Genomic DNA, 20,206 nt, shown 5'->3' with positions numbered 1-20,206 from the left:
GGGAGATATATCTTGTCAGTGCATGGGTTCAGGACTGAATAAAATGCAACTGCTATAAAATTCCTAAGCCACTAATTGAGCAACTCGATGAACGGGCAACTTGAGCAATTACGAATTTTGGGTTAATGCGCCAACAATTGACAGAAAAAAATAAATGAAGTACCTAAGAATTATGTAACCTTAATTTCCATCTGCATCGTTTTTTATGGCAAATAAATACTCAAATATCTTTAGTATTATTAAATCACATGATTGATTAGCTAAAATCAAAGACTGGACAATCACAAATTAAATTTTGGTTGCTTGAATGGATCATTCATCAGCGAGCCAAAGATTGATGAACCATCAAATCGGCACAATTTGCATAGTTTATTCGGGCCAGCATCCACTGCGACTCCGATGCGATGTCTTGTTGTGGCATTTGCTGGCCAAATGGAACAATCGCAGCGCTGCAGTGGACCCACTCTCATAGATGGCAGAGAGAATGTCATCAGCGGCCCCCTGTTGGGCGCCACTTTACACACCAATAACCAAAAATGGCCTAAAGGCGACCACAACAGGCTCTCTCCCCCCCTCTTTTGCCACACACATAATGCCGGGTTCGTGCTGGTTTGGGGCCATGTCTGAGAGGCTGTGCTCCCCGAAATGCTAATTGAGCGTCGGGCCGAGCAGCCAGGCGCCAAATGGAGTTCCAGTTCCAGGTCCACGTCCAGGCCCAGGTCCAGCGCCAGAGCCAGAGCCAGGGACAATCTATCAATGTGAGGTAGCCTGGCCAAGAGTCTCTGCGTAATGTCTTCCCATACTCGTACTCGTACCTAGTTTTTCTTTTGCACTTTAATGTGTATGTAATTTGATTTGCTTGCAAATTTGTTGAGTGATTCGATTACATAAGCGAAATAAAGAGAAATCAATAAATTGCAACAGCAGCAGGCCTAAAATATGGCGGGCAGCCAATCAATATATTTTCCCCAATTGATTTTTAATCACATTTTCAGCAGACAGCTGCATTTGCAAAGTTTTTTTTAATATTTACTCGAATCTGAACTAAACATTTTCTTCTTAGATTTGGAGGCCTGTTAACTAATGCGAGAAACCAAACTTGCCTAATATTAGACCATTAAAACCAGCACAGCCACGAATAACCTCCAATCAAAATATTTGTGTACACATTTGAATTATGGACACTTTGAGTTGATAAGGAAAATGTTTGACAACTTGTTGATCAATGCATGGAGATTTGGTAAAAGTGAAAATTTAATTGGATGTTGGGCAGGGATTGCACAAGATTAAGACGAAGATAAGAAGCTATTTCTGAATAAATCAACGCTGAGTTTTATTTTGCCTAATTGTTAAATTATTTGTGTCTCTAAAATAAAACTAAATACGCGTATGGGATAGCTTGAGCTGATTTTTATGCATGTGACTAAAATCCTCTCTGGCACCTTTCCAATTCCCCTGGTTACCCAAAAAGAAGTCGCTTGTACCGACCAATTAGACGGACTTTCTATGCGAGACGCCGCTGGGGGTAATTATTGCACATGGACAAGGCGATGAAGGCGCCGTTGCCCGGTGCCCGGGCCATGGTACGCGTTCCACGGTCTACGATCCATCTAAGCATCCATCCAACCACATTAAATGCCATAAACTGCTGTGAATGCAATTTTTATTAGCGTAATTAACACCTTTTTCAGCCGGACAGATGCTCTTTATTTCTTTCTCTCTCAGGAGCGACGACAATTAAATGAATAAGGAATCGTGATTGCTATAGCTCTCCGCTGGGAAGGTTTGCTTACCGCGATGCCTTGGGCGCTGGGACGTGGTCGATCTCAGGGGAATGAAGTGCTGCTGTTGCGGGAAGAGACGTACTCCTGGGCCGCCTGCCAACAGGCCTGGCGGGCAGGGCGGGATTGGGCCCAGATTGCTGTAGAGCAGAAAGTTGCTGCTACCGGGCTGTATTAAGAGATGTTGCTGCTGCTTTTGGGTAAGGTTACCCAGTAGATTGTGTTGCTGCTGCTGCTGTTGCTGGTGTTGGTAGTAGCCTGGCACTAGGGCAAAGCCATGTGGCTGTTGTTGTATTTGGGAGCGCGGCGTAACTGCAACAATATGCTCATGTTGCTGATGTTGTTGGTTCAGCTGCACGCCAGCAACATTTTGAGACTCACTCTGCTGGTTAACCTGGAGTCCTGGCCCATAATGCTGCTGCTGTTGCTGAAAGCTGGAATGCACACGGGAGTGATAGCTGAATGGCTGCAGTGGCTGTTGTGGTATCTTTGGTATCAATGTTGTAGCCGTGGCAGTCACAGTTGCCACCGTCGTTGTTCTTGTGGCATGTGTGGCATTTCGGGGATACGGAAGTGGCCGGAACTTTCTTCTCCTAGTTATGGTCGAATTTCGAATTGGTTGTGATTGAAATTTCCGACGTAACTTTCGACGTCCTGGAGTAATCGTTGTTGTTGCTGCTGTAACCGATGAGAATGCGGCCGCTCCTGCACCCAATCCTGTTCCCGTGGCAGTTGCAGTTGCCGTTGCACTGGCCGTGGCCGTTTGTATAATTTCATTGAATTTGCTGCTTATATTGATATTTACACTGCTATTTACACTGGTTTGCGCATGTTGCTGCAGCATGTTGCCCTGGGGCGAGCCATGTTGCTGCTGCTGCTGCTGCTGCAACGTTTCTGCTATGCAGACTAGAAACACGCAAAAGTGCAGCAGCCGCTTTGTCGATGTATTTCGATGCGGTTTTGTATCTGCTTTTTGTTGTTTCTTTAATTTTCGTGGCCCTATTAACGCATCTGTCATATTGACAGTTCGTTTGTCAGACGCTGACATTTTCCGTTGTTTTTTCTTTTGTGGGCTTTGAGCGATTTTCCCGATTTATTTTTCACTTCTTGTGTCGCATTTTGTTTGTGGTTTTCACGGGCTTTACATACATTTTTTCTGAAGAACAATTATTGGTTTTTGGTTTTATAATTTATTGTGGGAGTGGAGTTTCTTTTCCTCTTGATAGTTGCGGCATTTTGTGGTAAGAAAAGTGTAAAAATTCCCATTCTCTTTAACAATTTGTTTCATTTGTTTACAGAACAATATTCTGGCCCCATTTTGTTAACGAATCAACAAGTTTGCCAACAAAAAGATAGACGAAAAAAACAACATTTGACAATTCGTAAATAAACAAAGAATTATTTACGCTTTTGGTTCATTCACAGATCAGATGTAGAATATTTCGAATAATGTGGGGTCCGGTCTGCGAGCTAATTAGGCGAGGCATACAAAAATAGCAGAGTCTTAAGCAAATGTGTTACAATTGGTGGAATTTCTGGGCTGTTTACTTTGCCCCAGACTCGCGGGAAGAGTTTATTCCCAGTGGGAGTTCCAAGTCGAAATGGGTGGGGTCGGTCCCTTAAACATGATCCAAAATACTAGATAAACAGGGAAGTATTAACCCAAACAATGTATGGCGGGACAGATGGCATAAATTTGCCGGGCAAAACCCATAAACTTGTTTTTGAAAACTTCATTATAAAGGGATCCGCTTGCTTGGGATTGAAGCATCCGCTAGATAAAATAAATACGAGCATCTTCCAGGAAGCGCAGCTGCAAACAAATTCGCACACAGAACGACAAGCACCGACGGAACGATGGTATCCCAAAAAGTACAAACGAAACGAACGATCGACACAAGAATCGCACAGCAGACACACCAAACATTCAAGTTTACTTGAATCGAAACCAATCCAAAATCCGAAATCGTGATGTAATAAATTTCAAAGCGAAATAAAAAAGTAAAGCTGTGAACAACAAAATACTTGGAGATTTGTTTGGAACGAGTGTTTTTAGTCTATAAAAAAGGCAATACATTCCCCGTACGCCTATGACGCAAACGTTGATCAGGGGGGGAATCGTATCGACTGATGAACTGATGGAGGATCGTAAATAATCCGAAATCGTATCTACTGACAAATAGGCAAAATGGACAATCCGTGGAGTGAGTTTGGAGGCCACTATGTGTATTGTACGCACTTTATGAGTGTATTCACAAGTGGAAAATTAGTTGAAAGAGCAACAAAATTTCAAATAAGTGAACGAGCTTTTGTTTTCCTTTGAAATTCGGCGGCTTTTGGTTATTTGATCTTTTTTCTCTTCTTTTGCCCAACAAACCCCGAAAACACTGAAAAAAAGAGAAACATTTTTTCATAATTTTCGTTTTCTTTGGACATCTTCCGCTTTCTGTCCGTTCTGTCCGTCCGTTTCTCAGTCATTGTCAGTCTCTGGGTATTTTTATTTGCTTTTGACTCTTTTGTGGTCGTTGCTGTTGCTGTCCATCTTTTGAGACGCTCAAGAGGCTGCTTCTCTCTCGGCTACCTAATTTAAATTTCTCACATTACAATTAAAATTGAAGAAAACTTGTCAGGGCCATTCAAGCGACTCAAGAGATTCAAGAGATTCGCCCTGTGGACCACCACTTCACCTGGCCGTTTACCTCTCGGTGTAACTGTGAGGGCCTGCCGCGGCATGGCATTCCCCAGCTGACAGTTTAGTGCCAAATTAATGTAACATTTTTCGAGAAAATGTCAGAACTGTGTGCGTATACAATTATTTCTCAAATTGGACTTAATTGAATGTGATCCCAACGGGTTTTTGAAGGATTGAGGGGAAGGTCTGGTATGCTTTTGATATGGGTGGGTTCTTGTCAGAGAAAGTGTTCACTGATCACTGAATACTCTGTTCAGATTATCTGCCATATATTTCCAGCATGCCATTCATATCTTTATATTATTTTCCTTATTTTATGACTTCCTCTAACAAAATCTTTATGATTTCCCTATAAAATCATTCGCTTAGATTGCTTAAATTTATCTCTCTTTTCTCCATCCTTCAAATGCAATCAAGAATTTTTGTTTAGTCCAAAAGATCAAGAGATTAAGTCATTTTCCCAGCCCCTATTAATTTTGCTTATTGCTGCAAAGGCTGGATAGATGATCAAAGAAAATAAATCAGTTGATCGGAGAACTTCATTAGCTACTGCCAACAACATTAACCCCATTTCCATGGCCTCATTTTTGATACATACAAAACCTTTCTCCACGTCTCCCGCTGAGTGGAGATACTCGTATGTCCTAGATCATTTCACTATCGAATCAGTTAGAGAGAAAACACACAGCCACGGCCTCCCATCAAATGGAGCTCATCAACAACAAACAAAATTGGCTTCTTGAATGCTTCCTCATTTCACTGCGTGCCAGTTGCCAAAGAAATAAATGTTTTCATAAAGCAAATTTATGACGGCGCACTGGAACATAATGTGTGTGCTGATCGGGCAGCCCACGACGCACTAAATCAAATCATTAACACAATTTCAAATTTACGGAGTATGAAACGAAACCGAAATCGAAGTCGAAACTCGACAAACAATTCAATTGCAATTATGCAATAAAGATTGGAAAACTCGAACGCAAAGAAACGAAACCATTTCTATATGGGAATCCACATGTGGCCGTGTCCAGTTGAGAGACTGATCAAACGGGTCAGCGGGTGGTTGCTCTGCTGCTGGAGCATTTGTGTTGCACTGGAAACTATTCAAATACTTTATGGCAATTTTCCTCTCTGCCTCCAGAAGTTTTCTTTCTACATGCGAATGATGAAGGCGTTAAATGATGAGTTTCCCCCAGTTGTGCGGCTGCTTGGTTGGTGTGAAATGTGCGAAATGTACAACAGTTTCTCTAAGTGGGTTACATTTAATGAAGATGTGGGGAAAAGAAGGAAGATTCGAAAATTAAGTTGCCTACAGGTGGCGAATCTCAGCTGTCTTGAGGAGGATGTGGAGTGCTAGTTTTCGGTTAGTCAGATGGTAAAAGAAAAGAGGTTTGGGATACACCTATCTATGTGAGTATAACTCTTAGGTAGAACATATATGTATGAGATGCTTTCAGCTCATTTTTCAGCAGAAGTCTTCTTTCTAAAGCTTCTGAACTTAAGCCCGGTCAAAAAACAGAAGCAAAACTGTCACATTCCATTACCGAAATTAGCTAAGCATCCAAAATGAATAGAGTGGTGGAAATTTGATATCTCATTCCGGATCCTGCAACCATCCTTATTGGGAGTCAGTCAAGTGTGAGGACGAGCCGCCAGCTAATTACGTAGAATTGTCACATCTAATTAAAACAAATTCAAGCGCTGCGAGCGACACTCTCCAGACACGCATTGTCAAGATAAATGCGAACAGGAGAATTCTCGTATTTTAGCAAACAACTTGCTGGCAAGCGACGTGTAAAAACAAGTTTGCAGCACACATTCCATTAAATTTTGGGCTTAGACTAAGAAAAATGAGCAAAATTGCTCAGCAGATTGCAGCCTGCAGTGTCAGTGGGGACAGGGACAGGAACCAGACAAGCCCAGTAGCTACGCATGCTGGCTGGTCGCAAGAAAATATAAGGAAAATAGTGAGGAAAATAATGAACCGACATAAGAAATGACTTAATCGCTGGCGGCTTGTTAACCCCGGCCTCAGGCGCGACTCTAGTGATTCCAGTGGGCAGGGACTTGGGGTATGGGCATGGGTATGGGGTCTTTAAGTAGCTGCACAAATAAAGATTTACGGCAATTTACTTGAAGGCCTCAACCCATGACTGCTAGCCAATAATTTGCCGAGGCCCCCAAATCGCGAATCGTTTGCAGATTATATGTCTGACTGGCAGGGAGAGAGCGGTGGAGTGCAGACTGTCGATGGAAGGATGTGGATGTGGATGTAGGGGACCACCGTCAGCGCCTTTGAGGAATTGCATAATTATAGCATTTTCCCGGCCGCCCAATGACTGCTTCATCCACATACACGTCGGCTGGACTAGGCTCCATCTAATTTGCTTAACATTCTCCATAAAGCCATCGATTGTGTGCAAACAGTAAGAGGGAATACTCTGGGAAGAGTTAGGGTTGGGTTCCATGTGGGTCTGAGAAGTTTGTACTCTAAGAATTAGAATGAGGTACATATAGGAAATGACTCCTCTCAACGGAAAAGCTTGGTTTTCATATAGTTTTGACCCTTATCCGTGTCCAGAGTATTTGATTTTCATCATCAGAAATATAAATATTCTCTGGCTTGTTTTTTCCGTTTTCTACCCCCAGGCTGGCACCGTTTAAGAGTCGCCGTCGTCTGCGTCTCCGGTAGACCAGACAGAAGAGAAGGCAATATTTGTACGTTGTAACTGCATGATATTGATCTTGATTGTCAAGATCGCACACAGCCAGCTCAGCGGAGGGGAGCCAGCTCTAAGACTGGCTGAGCTCTGACTCCGTCTAGTCGGGAGTTCAAGCAAGTTGCATTGTTTAACTTTGACTTTGACTTTGTGTCAGTTTATGCCTCTTTGGATAACAATCAGCGATCGTGGCTGCCTCTCGCTCTCTCGCTGAGAGTGTGTTTGTGTGTCATTTGATTAATCGTGTGTGTCGTGGGCCATGGGAAAAGCAAAAAGAAAAAGGGTTACCAGCTCCAGAGTGTGTGTGTGGAGCGTAGAAAGTGGCACTCATATGCATATGAAGCAACCAAGCGACCAATTCAGTCTCCTCCTCCACGCACTTGTACTGCTTGACTTGCACTCCCGTCGCGGCTGACTGGTCCACAGCTGCACGCTTTCAAACTAACATCTTCCCGTCCAAGCACTTGAACAAATAATTCCGCAAATTGTAAATCCCAGCTGATCGTTGGGAATGACAAATTCAAGATGACCCGACTGATCGACAATTAAGATTTATGTGCCTGGCCCAGCATTTGTGGGAGGTCCCCTGATCGATTCGAGTGTGATATGATCGCGGAATTTTAAGCGAAGACTTGTATTGGAATACAAAGAATATCGACATGGGATCTGCAGTACATCAGGAGTACATCGATTCAGTTGTGGGCTTTGCAGGGAAGAGTTTATGGCAAACAATGGATTTTATGATGGGTCGCAGTCAATGCAATAATTTTGATGACCCTCTCTCACCAGAGAGACAGACAGGCAACTCAATGATCATTGATCATAACTCAACTCATGATCACATTCCCGATACGCTCACATTTATGTTCGTTCTCCTCTCCAGAACGAAATCATAGGGTAGACAAACTTCGAACTCCCGCAGGCTTCTCTCTCTTTACGTTTGGTATGCCAATTTGGGCTGTTCTTTTCTGTGGATCTGTGGTTCGTTTGTGGTTTCTCTGGAGTTTTTGCTTGATCTTTGATCTACAATTTGAAACGCCGAGAAAGAGTTTTGCAGGGCCGTTAGATCGAAACCGATGCGATCTTTTATTTAGGGAGTTGGAACTTGTTTTTGTTTCTGAGCGGCACAACAAACTGACTGGTAGACTGGTACTGGGACTGGTACTACGTAGGAAAACAATGGCCAGGCGCCGCTTTCAAGTTCAATGCGATGCGAAACGATGACGACGATGATGACTATCCTCCTCCAGATCGATCGGGAAGCGAGCCTAATTGGGTCAGCTGGTCTGCCTGGATGCAGAGCCATTTAATTGGATTACCGCCTTTTGATTATGTTTCTCTGGCTCCCTCTGTCCCGCTCCGTTTCAGTTAATTTTTGGCAACACGCGCCTGTTCGCCAGAGTTGAGTCATCACTGAGTGATCGTAAATAAAACAGGGCGTGAGTTTTGCAATTATATGTAGACCCTAGACTCATTTGAATGCGCTAATGGCCGAGGGGCCAACCTCTATTTGTAGTCATATACACGAATTCCTAGCTTATCGGGGAGCAAACATTGTGAGGTCTTCTCATTGCCTATCTTACTCTGGCAGTCGCTGGCAGTGTGAAATGTAATTCTTCTAATGGAAAAACTCATCTTGTAAGTCTCTGGTGTCTTGTAAATGTTATCTGGGGACTTCGGCAAACAGAGTGGCACAGAGACAAAAGGCAACTACTGTACAGATTTCCGGGGAAAGAAGAGCAGAACCAAAACGAACCCAAGCTAAAGGGGGCCAGCTGCAGCTGCATGGCTCCAGGTTGCAACTCTATTAGCATTCCCAGAACCAAAGAACAAGAAAGTCGGAGCACATCGGCTCATCCCATAAATCTGTTGGCTGCCTAGCACTGCTGACCATTAATCATCATGATGTCCAGCTCCAATCATCACTTGCTAGTCCAGCGGCTACCACTAAATGGACCTCTTGGGCGTCTGCTAATGAGTTATGGGGCTCCACGGCTCAACGGCTCTCTGTGGCTTTGCGCAATCATTTCGGCTATTAGCAGTCCACTCACTAATTTTGTACTTTTAATTAGGCAGCTTTTATTGGAGGCGTCTATGCGGAGGGCAGGGGGCTGGACTTATGGAAAGCCATCTGCTGGTAATTACATATGTAAATCCATATAGGCAGAGGCGTCTTATGTAAAGCGATTGAGCCCTGGGCAGCCACAAATCATAAGCTTCAACCTTCAAGGCAAATAAAACCCCACGAAAAAGAGACACTTAAAAGGCACTTTAAAGTTAAAGGTTTAGTTGGAAAAATAGTTTGAACTTGTAAGTTGTTTAATTCCCAAAAACACAGAGGCCAAGGGAATCCATGAAAATAATAAACAGATTCTCTTTTCTAACACAAAATATTGCAACTATCAAGAATACTTTGAAATAATATTTTAATTTAGGAATATTTACACACTTTTTAGTCGTTTTTTTTTACAACAATTTTCACTCTTTACAAATCATTTCACAAGCTGATTTCAATCACTTTCAAACGAACAAACTAAATATATTTATTTGTTATACACATTCCGTAATCAAATAGTGGGCGTGTCAAGATCGAAGAGATCTCGCGCTGAGATCAGCGATCAGCGATCATCAAATCAATTTTCTTTCTTTGCATTGCAAATTTTGCGTTATCAACATTGGTAGATCGACGACGACGACGACGAGGACTACGCGCCACGAACGCGTTGCACAAATCAACATAATTGCCCCCGACTCGACTCCGACTCTGACTGCGACTACGGCTCCAAGTGGAGTGAAGCGCCAGTCACGTAGCGTCAGCGGCGCGTGCGTCGCAAATCAAGTGCAAAAATAGATCAATCAAGCAATCAATCCATCCAATGGCTCTCGAGTCCGTCCCCGTGGCAAATGAAAAGGTTTTTGTCGGCGGTTCTGTTTCCCGTACGTGCGACGCGAACCGGGGGGAAATCAATCGAAATTCGCCCAAATCAATGTCGACATTTTATTGCTGATGCGATTCTTGCATTCTGCATTTCCTCAGAACTGCACACCACACAAAAAACACACAACACAATAAGAAGAAATATGCTCTTTCCTCCTCTCTGGCCTTTCGCCTTTCGTTTTAATTCAGCACTCGACTTCGACTTCGACAGTTTCCCACACAAGCCCGTTATACGATCGCGATCGCGAGCGATTTCCATGAATCCAGCCGCCTCGTCTCGTTGCAACTGAACTGGCTGCCAGCCCCAACTAACTTGGTGCCGGGCCCACAACCACTTGCAACATGTTCGAAGCGGGATCACTTCTGGGCCCCATCGCTGTCCAACCTGGCGCTGTTAGCATTTGTTTGTGTATGGAGCAACATTTGTTGCGGTTCTTTCTTACGCACTACTTTTGGATGGGTCTGATGTTTGATGTCAAGTCACGGCTTGTTGGAGCCTCTCATAAGTTGAGTGAGCACTGAGCAGGTGCTTATTTGCCTTTATCCTGTAGTGCAAAATGGGCACATCTGGGCAGTGTTTCATGGCACATGATTTATGATTTATCGAAGGTTTTTAAAACATTTGTTTGAGAGATTAACTATTCAGAATATTCAGTAGCATATTCTAGAAAGTTGACATCATACAAGAGGTCCATCGAGTCGCATCAAAGAATTAAAGAATTCTGTGTGCCTTTTGGTTGCGCTTTTAAGGGTAAAAGTTCGGTTAAAAATATTATTTATAGTGCCCAGACAAAGGGTTAAAAGGAAATAATTAAATAGGACAAATTTAAATTAAGAAGCAAAAATTAGTCATACAATATTTATACATAGAATAAAATCCAACATCCTATCCTATCTCTGTTCCTAATGTTTTTTTTAACTCATACGCAAAGTATTCCCCTGGAAGAATCGTGTGACAGTTTAGGCAAAATATAGTTTTAAATATTTCAATGACCGAAATTGTATTTTTCTTTAGGAACTTCTTGGTAGCCCCAAGGTTTAATCTTCTTTATGTAATCTCAGCTGTATGCCGTACATCGCCCTCAAAATATGATGTCTGCACCTGCATCCCACCTAATTTTTTATCGAATGAGGCATATCGTCTTTGTCCCCCTGCACGATGTGATGCAATGGAAAGAGAAAAGGAAAAGCAGAAGAATTTAAGGCTGAGGCTGCAAAACTCTAACAAGAAACCGACACAAGGAAAACATCTTGCAATTTTTTCCATAATCAGGCAGTGAGGTGAGCTACAAATAGCTTTTGGGTTGTCTGCATATGGGCACCGCACCTTGCTACCAGCAGCGGTAGCTTAGCGGCTCCTACTCCGAGTCCGACTCCGAAGACTCATAGCAATCCGCGCCAGACATGGCCAGACTGGCGGGCAGTGAGATCTGGCCTACGACTGGCTGGGCCTTTTACACTTGAACGAAAGAAACATTCCATGTCACAGACGCAGTTATTTATGCGCTTCAGACAGTACCGAGTGGACAGACAGACGGACAGACAGCCGGACTGCCGGCAGTTTTGCTGACATTGTCACATGAACATGTCGCGTTAACCTTTCGTTCGCCAAAACCGAAAACAAGCAGCGGGGAGGCCGGTCCATAGAGCGCTACTATAAGCTTTATGCATGTGAAATCTAACACAAAACTTATTATTCTTCTCTACGGACACAACTGTCAATATTTTAATTGCCAAGACTCTGGGCAACAAAAAAATATGCAGCCGGTTCGAGAGTCCGAGACCGAGTCCGACTTCGAGTCGAGGCAGTCCGCTGCGTGTGTCCGCATTCTGTGCGCAGAGAGCAGCAGGAAAATTATTTCTCCTTCCTTTCTTCTCCTTCACCGACTTGTGCTTGGATCTGCTTCTGCTGCTTGGCGTTGGCTACTTTTTCCAATAAAGCAAATCGTCTTGGAAACGTGCCAGGCATTTTAAAAGCAAATCGATCCGAGCCGTTCGGCTGCTCCAAAGTGGTTCACATGTGAGGCTGGTCTCTTCGGGTTTCGTAACCTTTTTGTCACCAATTAGTTAGCCCAGTCTAAGTGAGCTATAAAAGTGTCAAAAGCAGAATGCATACCGAAATACCAAAAACACAGAAACCCGCTCTAAATTATGGCCCATAATCGACGAGTGTCGCATAATGAAAAGCTTGGGATTCAAATTTTCCGATTTCTATTCCAGCGAATTGCTGTATTGCAGCACACACCGCAGAAAACTTAATTAGGCATGAACAAAATTACGTATGCAGAGTGCGCCTAGGCCCTAGGAGACAGACCCCACAGACAGGCACCCAGACTGGGAGACTGCATTGTTAGGGTGGGGTGTGCCTTGTCCGATGATTCCAGAAGTGGTTTCGTTGAGGAAAGGGAATGGTAACGGCGCATACATGGCAACACGTGCTGAAGTGCACACAAAAATAAAGCTCTTTGTAGATCTTATCGCCACCCAACCAAAATTACAATGGAAACAATTAAAATCCATAAGAAATAGCCATAAATAGGGACAAGGGACTGAGATCTGAAATCATTGCCATAGAATGGGTTGATTTGGTACGGTATAGGTTGGGTCTGGGTTTGGTTGGGGGGCGATATTTCAAAGAAAACAAGGTCATGTGTTGGCTATTGAGGGCGTCGGAAGCCCAGAATTTGATTGGGCTTCAATAAATTGGTTTATGTATCTTAATATAGCGCACTTTATGAGCAAAGTGGAATTTATAGATGGGGAAAATGAACATTTATGATAATCCAATATCCATTGTGATTTTAAAATTAAAGTGTACCAGCATCATCTCTCTATAATGTTTTTTAAAATGAGTAAAAGAGCAACAAGTTTGTGACTTTCATTGGCAAGAAGAAAACCCCTTAAGAGACTTTCTGTCGCCTTAGCTTCTTGGCACATTCTGCCGTCAGAGCCAAGCCCACAAGCCCACCAAAATTCCACTCCGACACTCTGACATAAACCTCTAACAGCAAAGAAACAATAAGTAAATGCAAAGATTTAAATCAGCCACAGATTTGTTGCGGACTCGCAGAAATGGTGGCTAAGGAAAAGCCACAGAAAAATGAGAGGAAAACGAAGAGAGAAAAATGGGAAGAAAATTTAAGTTAGAAACAGGAAATCCTACACACCGATTTCTGAGCTGTGCAGCAAATTATCAAAACGCCAACATCTTTTTGACAAACTGCAAACTGAGCACCGTCCGTGGCCGCCGCTATCCCGTCGATCTTCCAAGATCCCCCTGGTGGTCCGCCACACATTTCCCAACGCTTATTGGAGAAGAGCGGACGAGGAGTCGCGTTTAAGACAACTTTTCTCTGATTTGTTGCGATCGCAATCGACCATGGAGTTCGACTGGGATGGAATGGGATGGGTTTGGAGCTGGGATGGAAGCACCTCGCACATGGGCGAGGACGCTGCAGTCTGGCTGCAGTACGTTCCAGTTACCTGCGGTCCTGCGTGGAGAGTTTCGGGTTCATTACATGGCTCGTTTGGGGAGATCAGTTGGACGATTGACGTGCCTCGCTGTAATTTTTCATGCAATGATCTTTTCTTTTATGGCGGTCGTCATTCAACGCATCGTTGACCTATTGAACCATAATGCCGGAGCTTCGTCGTTGCAGTTGCAGTTGCACATGTGCCGCAGAAGGATCGGCAACCGACACCGAACAGCGAACACCGACACCGATCGCCGCGTAACCCTTTCTCTCTGCCATCCTCGCACTCTCGGCCAGTCACGTTTCGTTGTTTGGTCGTTGTTTGGCGACTTAGAACCTGTTCTTGCCGCTACTTTTCTCGCATGAATCATTATTTGTTGAGCTAAGCCCAAGCTGGGGCCGGCCCGGCAGGATTTCTCCGGCCAGACAGCTGCAAGTTTGGCCATTTGGGAGCCGACCCTCTGGGTGCAGCCGAAGCCGCCTCGTTTGCGATCACTTGTGATTGATACTATTTATTGGTTGTTTTGGCCACGCCAGCTGAATGGACATGAACTGCTCGAACCGCGTACGCATGGCAATGTCTCTCAGCAGGGTTGTCAAGTGCTTCGAATACGAGATGTGCAATAAATATATTTGGATTCGGGCTGGCTAAAACACTTCTTCTAGGTATTATCAGCACCATCACCACTCCAAGTCCTATTTTCATTCAGTCTTAGTCCAAAGCGCTAACTGATGAAAGAATTTCACCAACGGCGGCGGCGTTTCCTCGTTTTTTTTGTGTTTTTTCAATTTCTAAGTTTGCGGCCAGCTGCCCCAACGAAGATCTCTTTGTTCAAGGTGCGCTGGCTAGAGCCCACCAGGCACTATTGTAGATTACACTCGTGTGCAGCAGTCGTACTCCCATGTTTATCTGGACACACGTATCCGCGTACTCGCCGTATCCGGCGTGGAGCGTGCGAAAAAGTGGGCGTCCTCAGGTTAGCGCAATCTGCGACCTTTTGATCTTGTTTCTGCACCAAGGCATTTTCCTTCTTTTTTTTTCTCCCCCCTATCTGTTGGTGTTTTTTGGCCGCAAGTTTTTGCTGGTCGCAACTGTTGCACTGCCGGGCTGCAGCAACTGTTGCAACTTCCTTTGCGTGTCAAGTGCAAATGCATTAAATTTTGACGTTGACCAAATGTTGTTGTTGGCTGCTACCCCTCTCGCTCTCGCTCTCTCTGTCTCTCTCTCTCCCTGTAGCTGGTGTTGCTCCAGCTGGGGCAGCTGTCGTCTTGATTTTAATTGATTTTTTCAGCTTGTTGCAATTGGCGGCAAAATCTTTGTTTTTGGCAGAGAGAAGAGAACGTAAAATATGTGGGGAAAGTTTGTCCAAGGAGTCAATCGTCCAAGGTAAAGGGTAACCCACGTGCTGGGTGGCCAGGGACTCACTTAAGGTATTGAATGTCTATTAGATATCTCAACAAAACACTAAAACTAAATGTTTCTACGCTTCCATAGCTGAAGCGAATCCTTATCCACACATTAACAATATTTGCCGCTAAGCTATCCCACCCCGCCCGACGGCTCAACGACTGTCATCGTTGAAATTAGCAATTTTGTTTAATTGCAATTTACTTTTATTGAGCAAACAACAATTTCCGCTGGCGGTGCCAACTGTTAAATGAATTGCCTGATGATCTTCGCCGTTTGCGTTGTTAATTGCACCTGTGATTTACGTTGTCGAGTGTCAATTGCACGCAATGGGGAGGAGTGCTTCGTGGATCCATGGAGTGGCAGAGGGAGGAGCACGAGGAGTACGAGGAGTACCACTTGCATACCCACATTGATTAAACGCCTCGGAAGTGACTCGCTTGCGTGCAGCCGATGAGCCTTCTTCTGCCAGTCATGAGAAATGGTGATTGATTGAACGCATTTGGGGAAAGTCCGTGCGGTGGGAACGCCCACCAAAAAAAAGCAACGCTGCTCTGGCCCCAAAATTCATTCACTATCTAAATGGACTTGACATGTTCAACGGTCAGCAGGGAGCGAACTGTCCCGATGCAGCCACCCGTTAGAACATCAAATAAAACTAATGGCACAGCAAAACTTTCAAGCTCTTTCGAGTTATGTACCAAAGGTAATTACCCCAGTATTTTCGGTCCAATTTTACGATATTTTAATGTGTGTGGCATGCGTGGAAAGCAAATGGTGTGTGGTGGGGTGCGGTGCATTGTAATAACCGTAAAATGTGAGCTCGAAACGAGTTGGATGACTCAAGCTCCATTTTATGAGCTTTTCAAATTTCAATCAAGGAATTCTAACGGTGAGGCTGAGATTATTTCTATGATCTCTGCACAAAAGTCGACCTTAACGCCAAGGGAAATGCATCACAGAGAACACTTTTATTTGAATCTATTTAATTTAAGCCCAGAATTTGCAGGCTTTATGGATGGATTATGAAATATTAGAGACTTTAGACACTTTTTTTTAGAAATTAGGAAAGAAAAATCAACAAGTTCTTTTGATCTTCTAATCAGTGTTTGCTTTCATAACATTTTCCTAATTTACGGATTATTTTTTAGATTTTTAAAATAATATTTATCGCTGTGGTCAAAAGTACCACAACAACCCGCCCATGAAAACTTCAATCTGATAGAGAAACGCTGTCGTCTGTCTTGACATGAATTGCCTGGGACCACACCGACGAGATCTGAGAAACTCTTTGGGAATATGACAGCTGACCACGAGGCTGAGGCATTGTGTGTTTCCGCAACAGTGTAGCCGACTTTTGGACTCTGCTTAACTGCAGCTCTAGTCGCTGTCCCAGGCCAATCCTGCTCTGCATCTCCTCCGCACTCGTAAAAAATGTTGGCAACTTTATCAAGAGCACAATTTAAATGTCAAGTTGATGACGTGTCGTGTCTGTTGGCGTTGCTGCTGTGGCTCTGTCGCTGTCGCTGTGGTTCTGTGGATGCAGATGGTGTTGCTGGTGTTTGCAGCAGCTGGCATGTGAGACCCAGTCCCAGCCACGAAGCGGAAGTGCAGCAGTCTAAACAAATTCAACTCGAACTGCGACGGCGAGTGCATGGGAAGTGCTAATCGTCCAGAGCACGGAACACGAACAAAATGCATTAAATGACCAAAGGGAGGAAGCGCAATTAGAAGGGAGCTAGGTGGGAAGGAAAGGGAAATGTTGCAAAATATAATTCTATTTATGACTAACGATTTTGCATCTCTCATTTTGGAGATGTTCGTTTTGTATTTTACAGAATTTTCTGCCGGAAGAGAAGGGAAGATCGACGACTCTGCGCAATTCCATTTCTCTGCCAGCTATTAATGATTCACAGATCTGTCATCGCATACACATGCGCATACACAGACTCAATCTCGGACTCACAGATGCCCCCCTCTGATTCACAGATATTACAGTCAGAAAGGCAGACAATTGGAGGCGAAGAAAAGGGGCCAAAGCTCGTTAGTTGCACACCTCATCCAGTGGGCTATGCAAAAGGGCCCCGACTGAGTCTCCAGGGTAACAAGATCATTAACGTGCCACATGCCGCTGACGGTCAAAATTCAAAGACGCTACAGTAGCCACACAGCAGAAGGGGGAGCAAGAGCAGGCAGAAGGAAAAGGAGCATCTGGGAGCTCCATAAATATAAAAGGAATCTCTTGTCGACTGCTTTGGGATTCAGCGGTTGGCAGCAGAAATTATGACTGAAGCTCGAGCAGGCTGGGTCGAGGAAAGCATTGACAACAGGTTGAGGCTTGAGGTTGAGGAAGGAAAGCCGAAAAAGCGAGCGGTCGAGCGGCACTGTGGCGCTTTTTATGGCTCCGCTCCGCTCCACTCCGACTCCGACTCCGAGTGCGATGGGTCGCTTTTTGTTGTGCACCGCCTCGGGAGGTTAGTCACACATGCGCGGCGATAATTCAACACGGAGCGGCGGCGCACCGCGGCAACAGCATCAGGGGCAACATTAAATGGTAGCAGCAAAACAGTGAATCCACCGCTAGCAACATGTTGCCGGTGTCTTGTTAGTTGTGCGGCAAAAATCGTGACAAAGTGCTGCCATTGTTAGGCGCAAATGAAGAAAATGCCATTGTGGAAAAGTCTCTCTACGCGAAAAAAAAAACAATTGCCAGGCCTTGTTGCAGCTGGAGTTGCTGCCGTGAAAATGCTCGGCGCACGTTTTGTAATCAATCAATGTGCTGTTGGAAGCAAGACGAAAATATTTTCAGCCATGTTTTTGGGCCGAAAAACCGCCAAGTCCAACGAGGCTGTCATTCAGATTAGAGAAGGTTGAACATGGACCCCACATATGATAAGTAGCACGGAAAAGTTGAAGCAAGTATTGAACATTCAAGGAAAGTTTTGCATTGGAAAGCAAATATTTATTATGTTGTCGTTGGCATAAGGAAGAGGGATCCATTGATAGATGAAATCCTAAGGACATGTACACATTGTAGCTCCAATAAGTTCATCTATGGTGTAGATCCTGTCATGGGTAAACACCTATACAAAATTTCCCAAGGCGCTGTGTGAAACCCATAAAGGGCCATCGCACATTTTGTGAATCGCTTTGTCATGTCACTGACACTCAATTTTACCTCACTCACACAAACTCCCGCTCAACGGACACACAATTTCCACCTTCTGGAGTGTGGACTGTTTACGAGCAGCTAAAAGTCACACCAGGCCGCAACTCCACCTGCTGGTGGACGAGTCTCGCACCTGCCGCTCACTTCCTTAGTTGGCACCTCCGAAGTGCTGTGTTAGCTGTGAACTGAGAACCGAGTTTCGGGCGCGCGGTACAGAGTTCTTTTCGGATTTCCATTGAGAAAAATCTTTATGCCATAAAGTATCTAAATATTGGACAATGAAAATGGACAGCGAACGGAATTTGATTTCCATGAATGGAGTGCAATTGAATTCTCTGCACCTCTACTCTGCCGACAGGCTAATTTTATAGCCAACTAATTTTTATGAACCGCCAAGGCAGAGAGACTCGTCCCACAGTCTCTGCGCACAGTCTCCGGGCCTGACCCTAATGAACCGAAATACAGCGACTGCCAGTCGATCGGCGCGGCGCTTGCCCCGTGCCCCATGGAAGCTTTGAAAAATACTCGTAATATATGTTGCAATACAAACGCTTGAAAAGTTTATTGACTGGAAATAATTTATTAATTATTTTGTGCCTTTCAATGGCGTATGCCTGCGCCTGACTTGGGTTTCATTCACATTTATTTTCTAATTAATATTTTCCCCAAACGCGGGACAGATTAGGCTTTTTATGGCTCAGCTGGGTGGCATTTTCAAATAGATTGTGGGCTATGCGAGGCATTGTTTTGTAACCGTCTCAGGAAAACAATATATTTTATACTTTGAGCTGAATGCAAATGATGCGAAGTGTCAAGTGACAAGGCAGACAATTTTCAGCTGTGAATTAGTGGATTGATAGTGCCCGATGGGTGGGAGAAGTGTTTACTGGGATGTAGTTTAACATTTAGGACTTTGATGCTAGTGGCTAGCAGAATATTTTCCATGCACACATCTACCTAGCAGTTCAACTATTAACAAACTGAGCTTCTAGTGATACTCTAATGATAAGTGAAGCCTCTTTTTTCGGTCTTCCACCCACACAATCAAGCAAAAATGAAAACATTACATGCTCCACGAATAGCCGAAAGAAAAAGTCGAAAATTGCCTCCCAAACATGTGGCTGGCTATAAATCTCTGCTTTTGTGTTACCCAATTCCCAATTCCAGCCCGGAGCCGTGCTACATAGATTTGCACTCGAAAAGTCTACGAAGCATGCGCGACGAAGAACATTTGTAAGAGCAATTAAAATCACACCACGACCAAAATGGAGAAGCAGACGACGACAACGACGACGACGACGACGACGACGGCGACAGCATGGACATGGACGTTGGCGATAGCGAAAACATGGCACCAGGCCACTAGAAGAAGATATACATAGATACACAGGAGGCGAAAGTCTGGGCCATAAATTAGAAAATCAAAATGCCAGGCTGCCTTGTGCCTGTCCCCCGCATTGCCAGTAAAAAGTGCATTCGATAATGACCCGGCTACAGTTTCAGAGGAAATGCATTGAATGATTGCATGTGAAATTGGAAAAGGTATCCCAGTCAGCTGAAAGGGTATCTAGTGCGTTCATTCCCGCTTCAAGATATGTTTGCCAGCAATCAGTTTGGTTGCTGCCTGGCTTTGAATTGGCAATACAATTGTTAACAAATTATCATTTGACAATTACACTCTGTTGGCCACATTCATTAGTGTCAATGTTTTGGTTTGCATGCTGCCCGCTACCGTTAGCCAGACGATTTATGTCACATTTGTTTGGAAATGATTTGAGATTTATTGCCTCGAGGATCCTCTTGCCCCATTTCGAGTGATGCGTTGACAGTTCCAACTGCCAGCAGCAGCAGTTGGTGCTCCATTTTGTCCATTTAGCCGCTTCTTGATTGCCTTGGAGTCCGTCTTGGCCTGTCTTGTCTATAAAGCAGCTTTTCCTCTCTGCCAGTTTTTTCAGCCTCATCATGAAAAAGATACTGCGCCAGTTGCCTGCCACTTTTTTTTGTGAGTGCGCGTATAATTTTGTT

The 20,206-nt window shown here is 44.2% G+C and overlaps 1 protein-coding gene across 3 annotated transcripts in view; it reads right to left on the bottom strand.

The window, feature by feature from the left end:
• Positions 1-20,206, bottom strand: part of LOC117902649 (laminin subunit alpha-1) — a 72,077-nt gene that overhangs the window by 18,663 nt on the left and 33,208 nt on the right. Inside the window, exon 1 of one of the 3 annotated variants that reach the window (XM_034814176.1) lies at positions 1,794-2,936. The exons of the other annotated variants lie outside the window; for them this stretch is intronic. Coding sequence (XP_034670067.1) covers positions 1,794-2,829 — 1,036 coding nt within the window. The 5' untranslated portion in view covers positions 2,830-2,936. Of the gene's footprint in view, positions 1-1,793; positions 2,937-20,206 lie in introns of those variants that run through there. 3 annotated transcript variants of the gene reach the window in all.

The sequence above is a fragment of the Drosophila subobscura genome, chromosome U, assembly GCF_008121235.1.
Source record: "Drosophila subobscura isolate 14011-0131.10 chromosome U, UCBerk_Dsub_1.0, whole genome shotgun sequence".
Lineage (NCBI taxonomy): Eukaryota > Metazoa > Arthropoda > Insecta > Diptera > Drosophilidae > Drosophila > Drosophila subobscura.
Note: the sequence above shows the minus strand (reverse complement) of the source record. Positions and strands in the feature narration are given on the sequence as shown.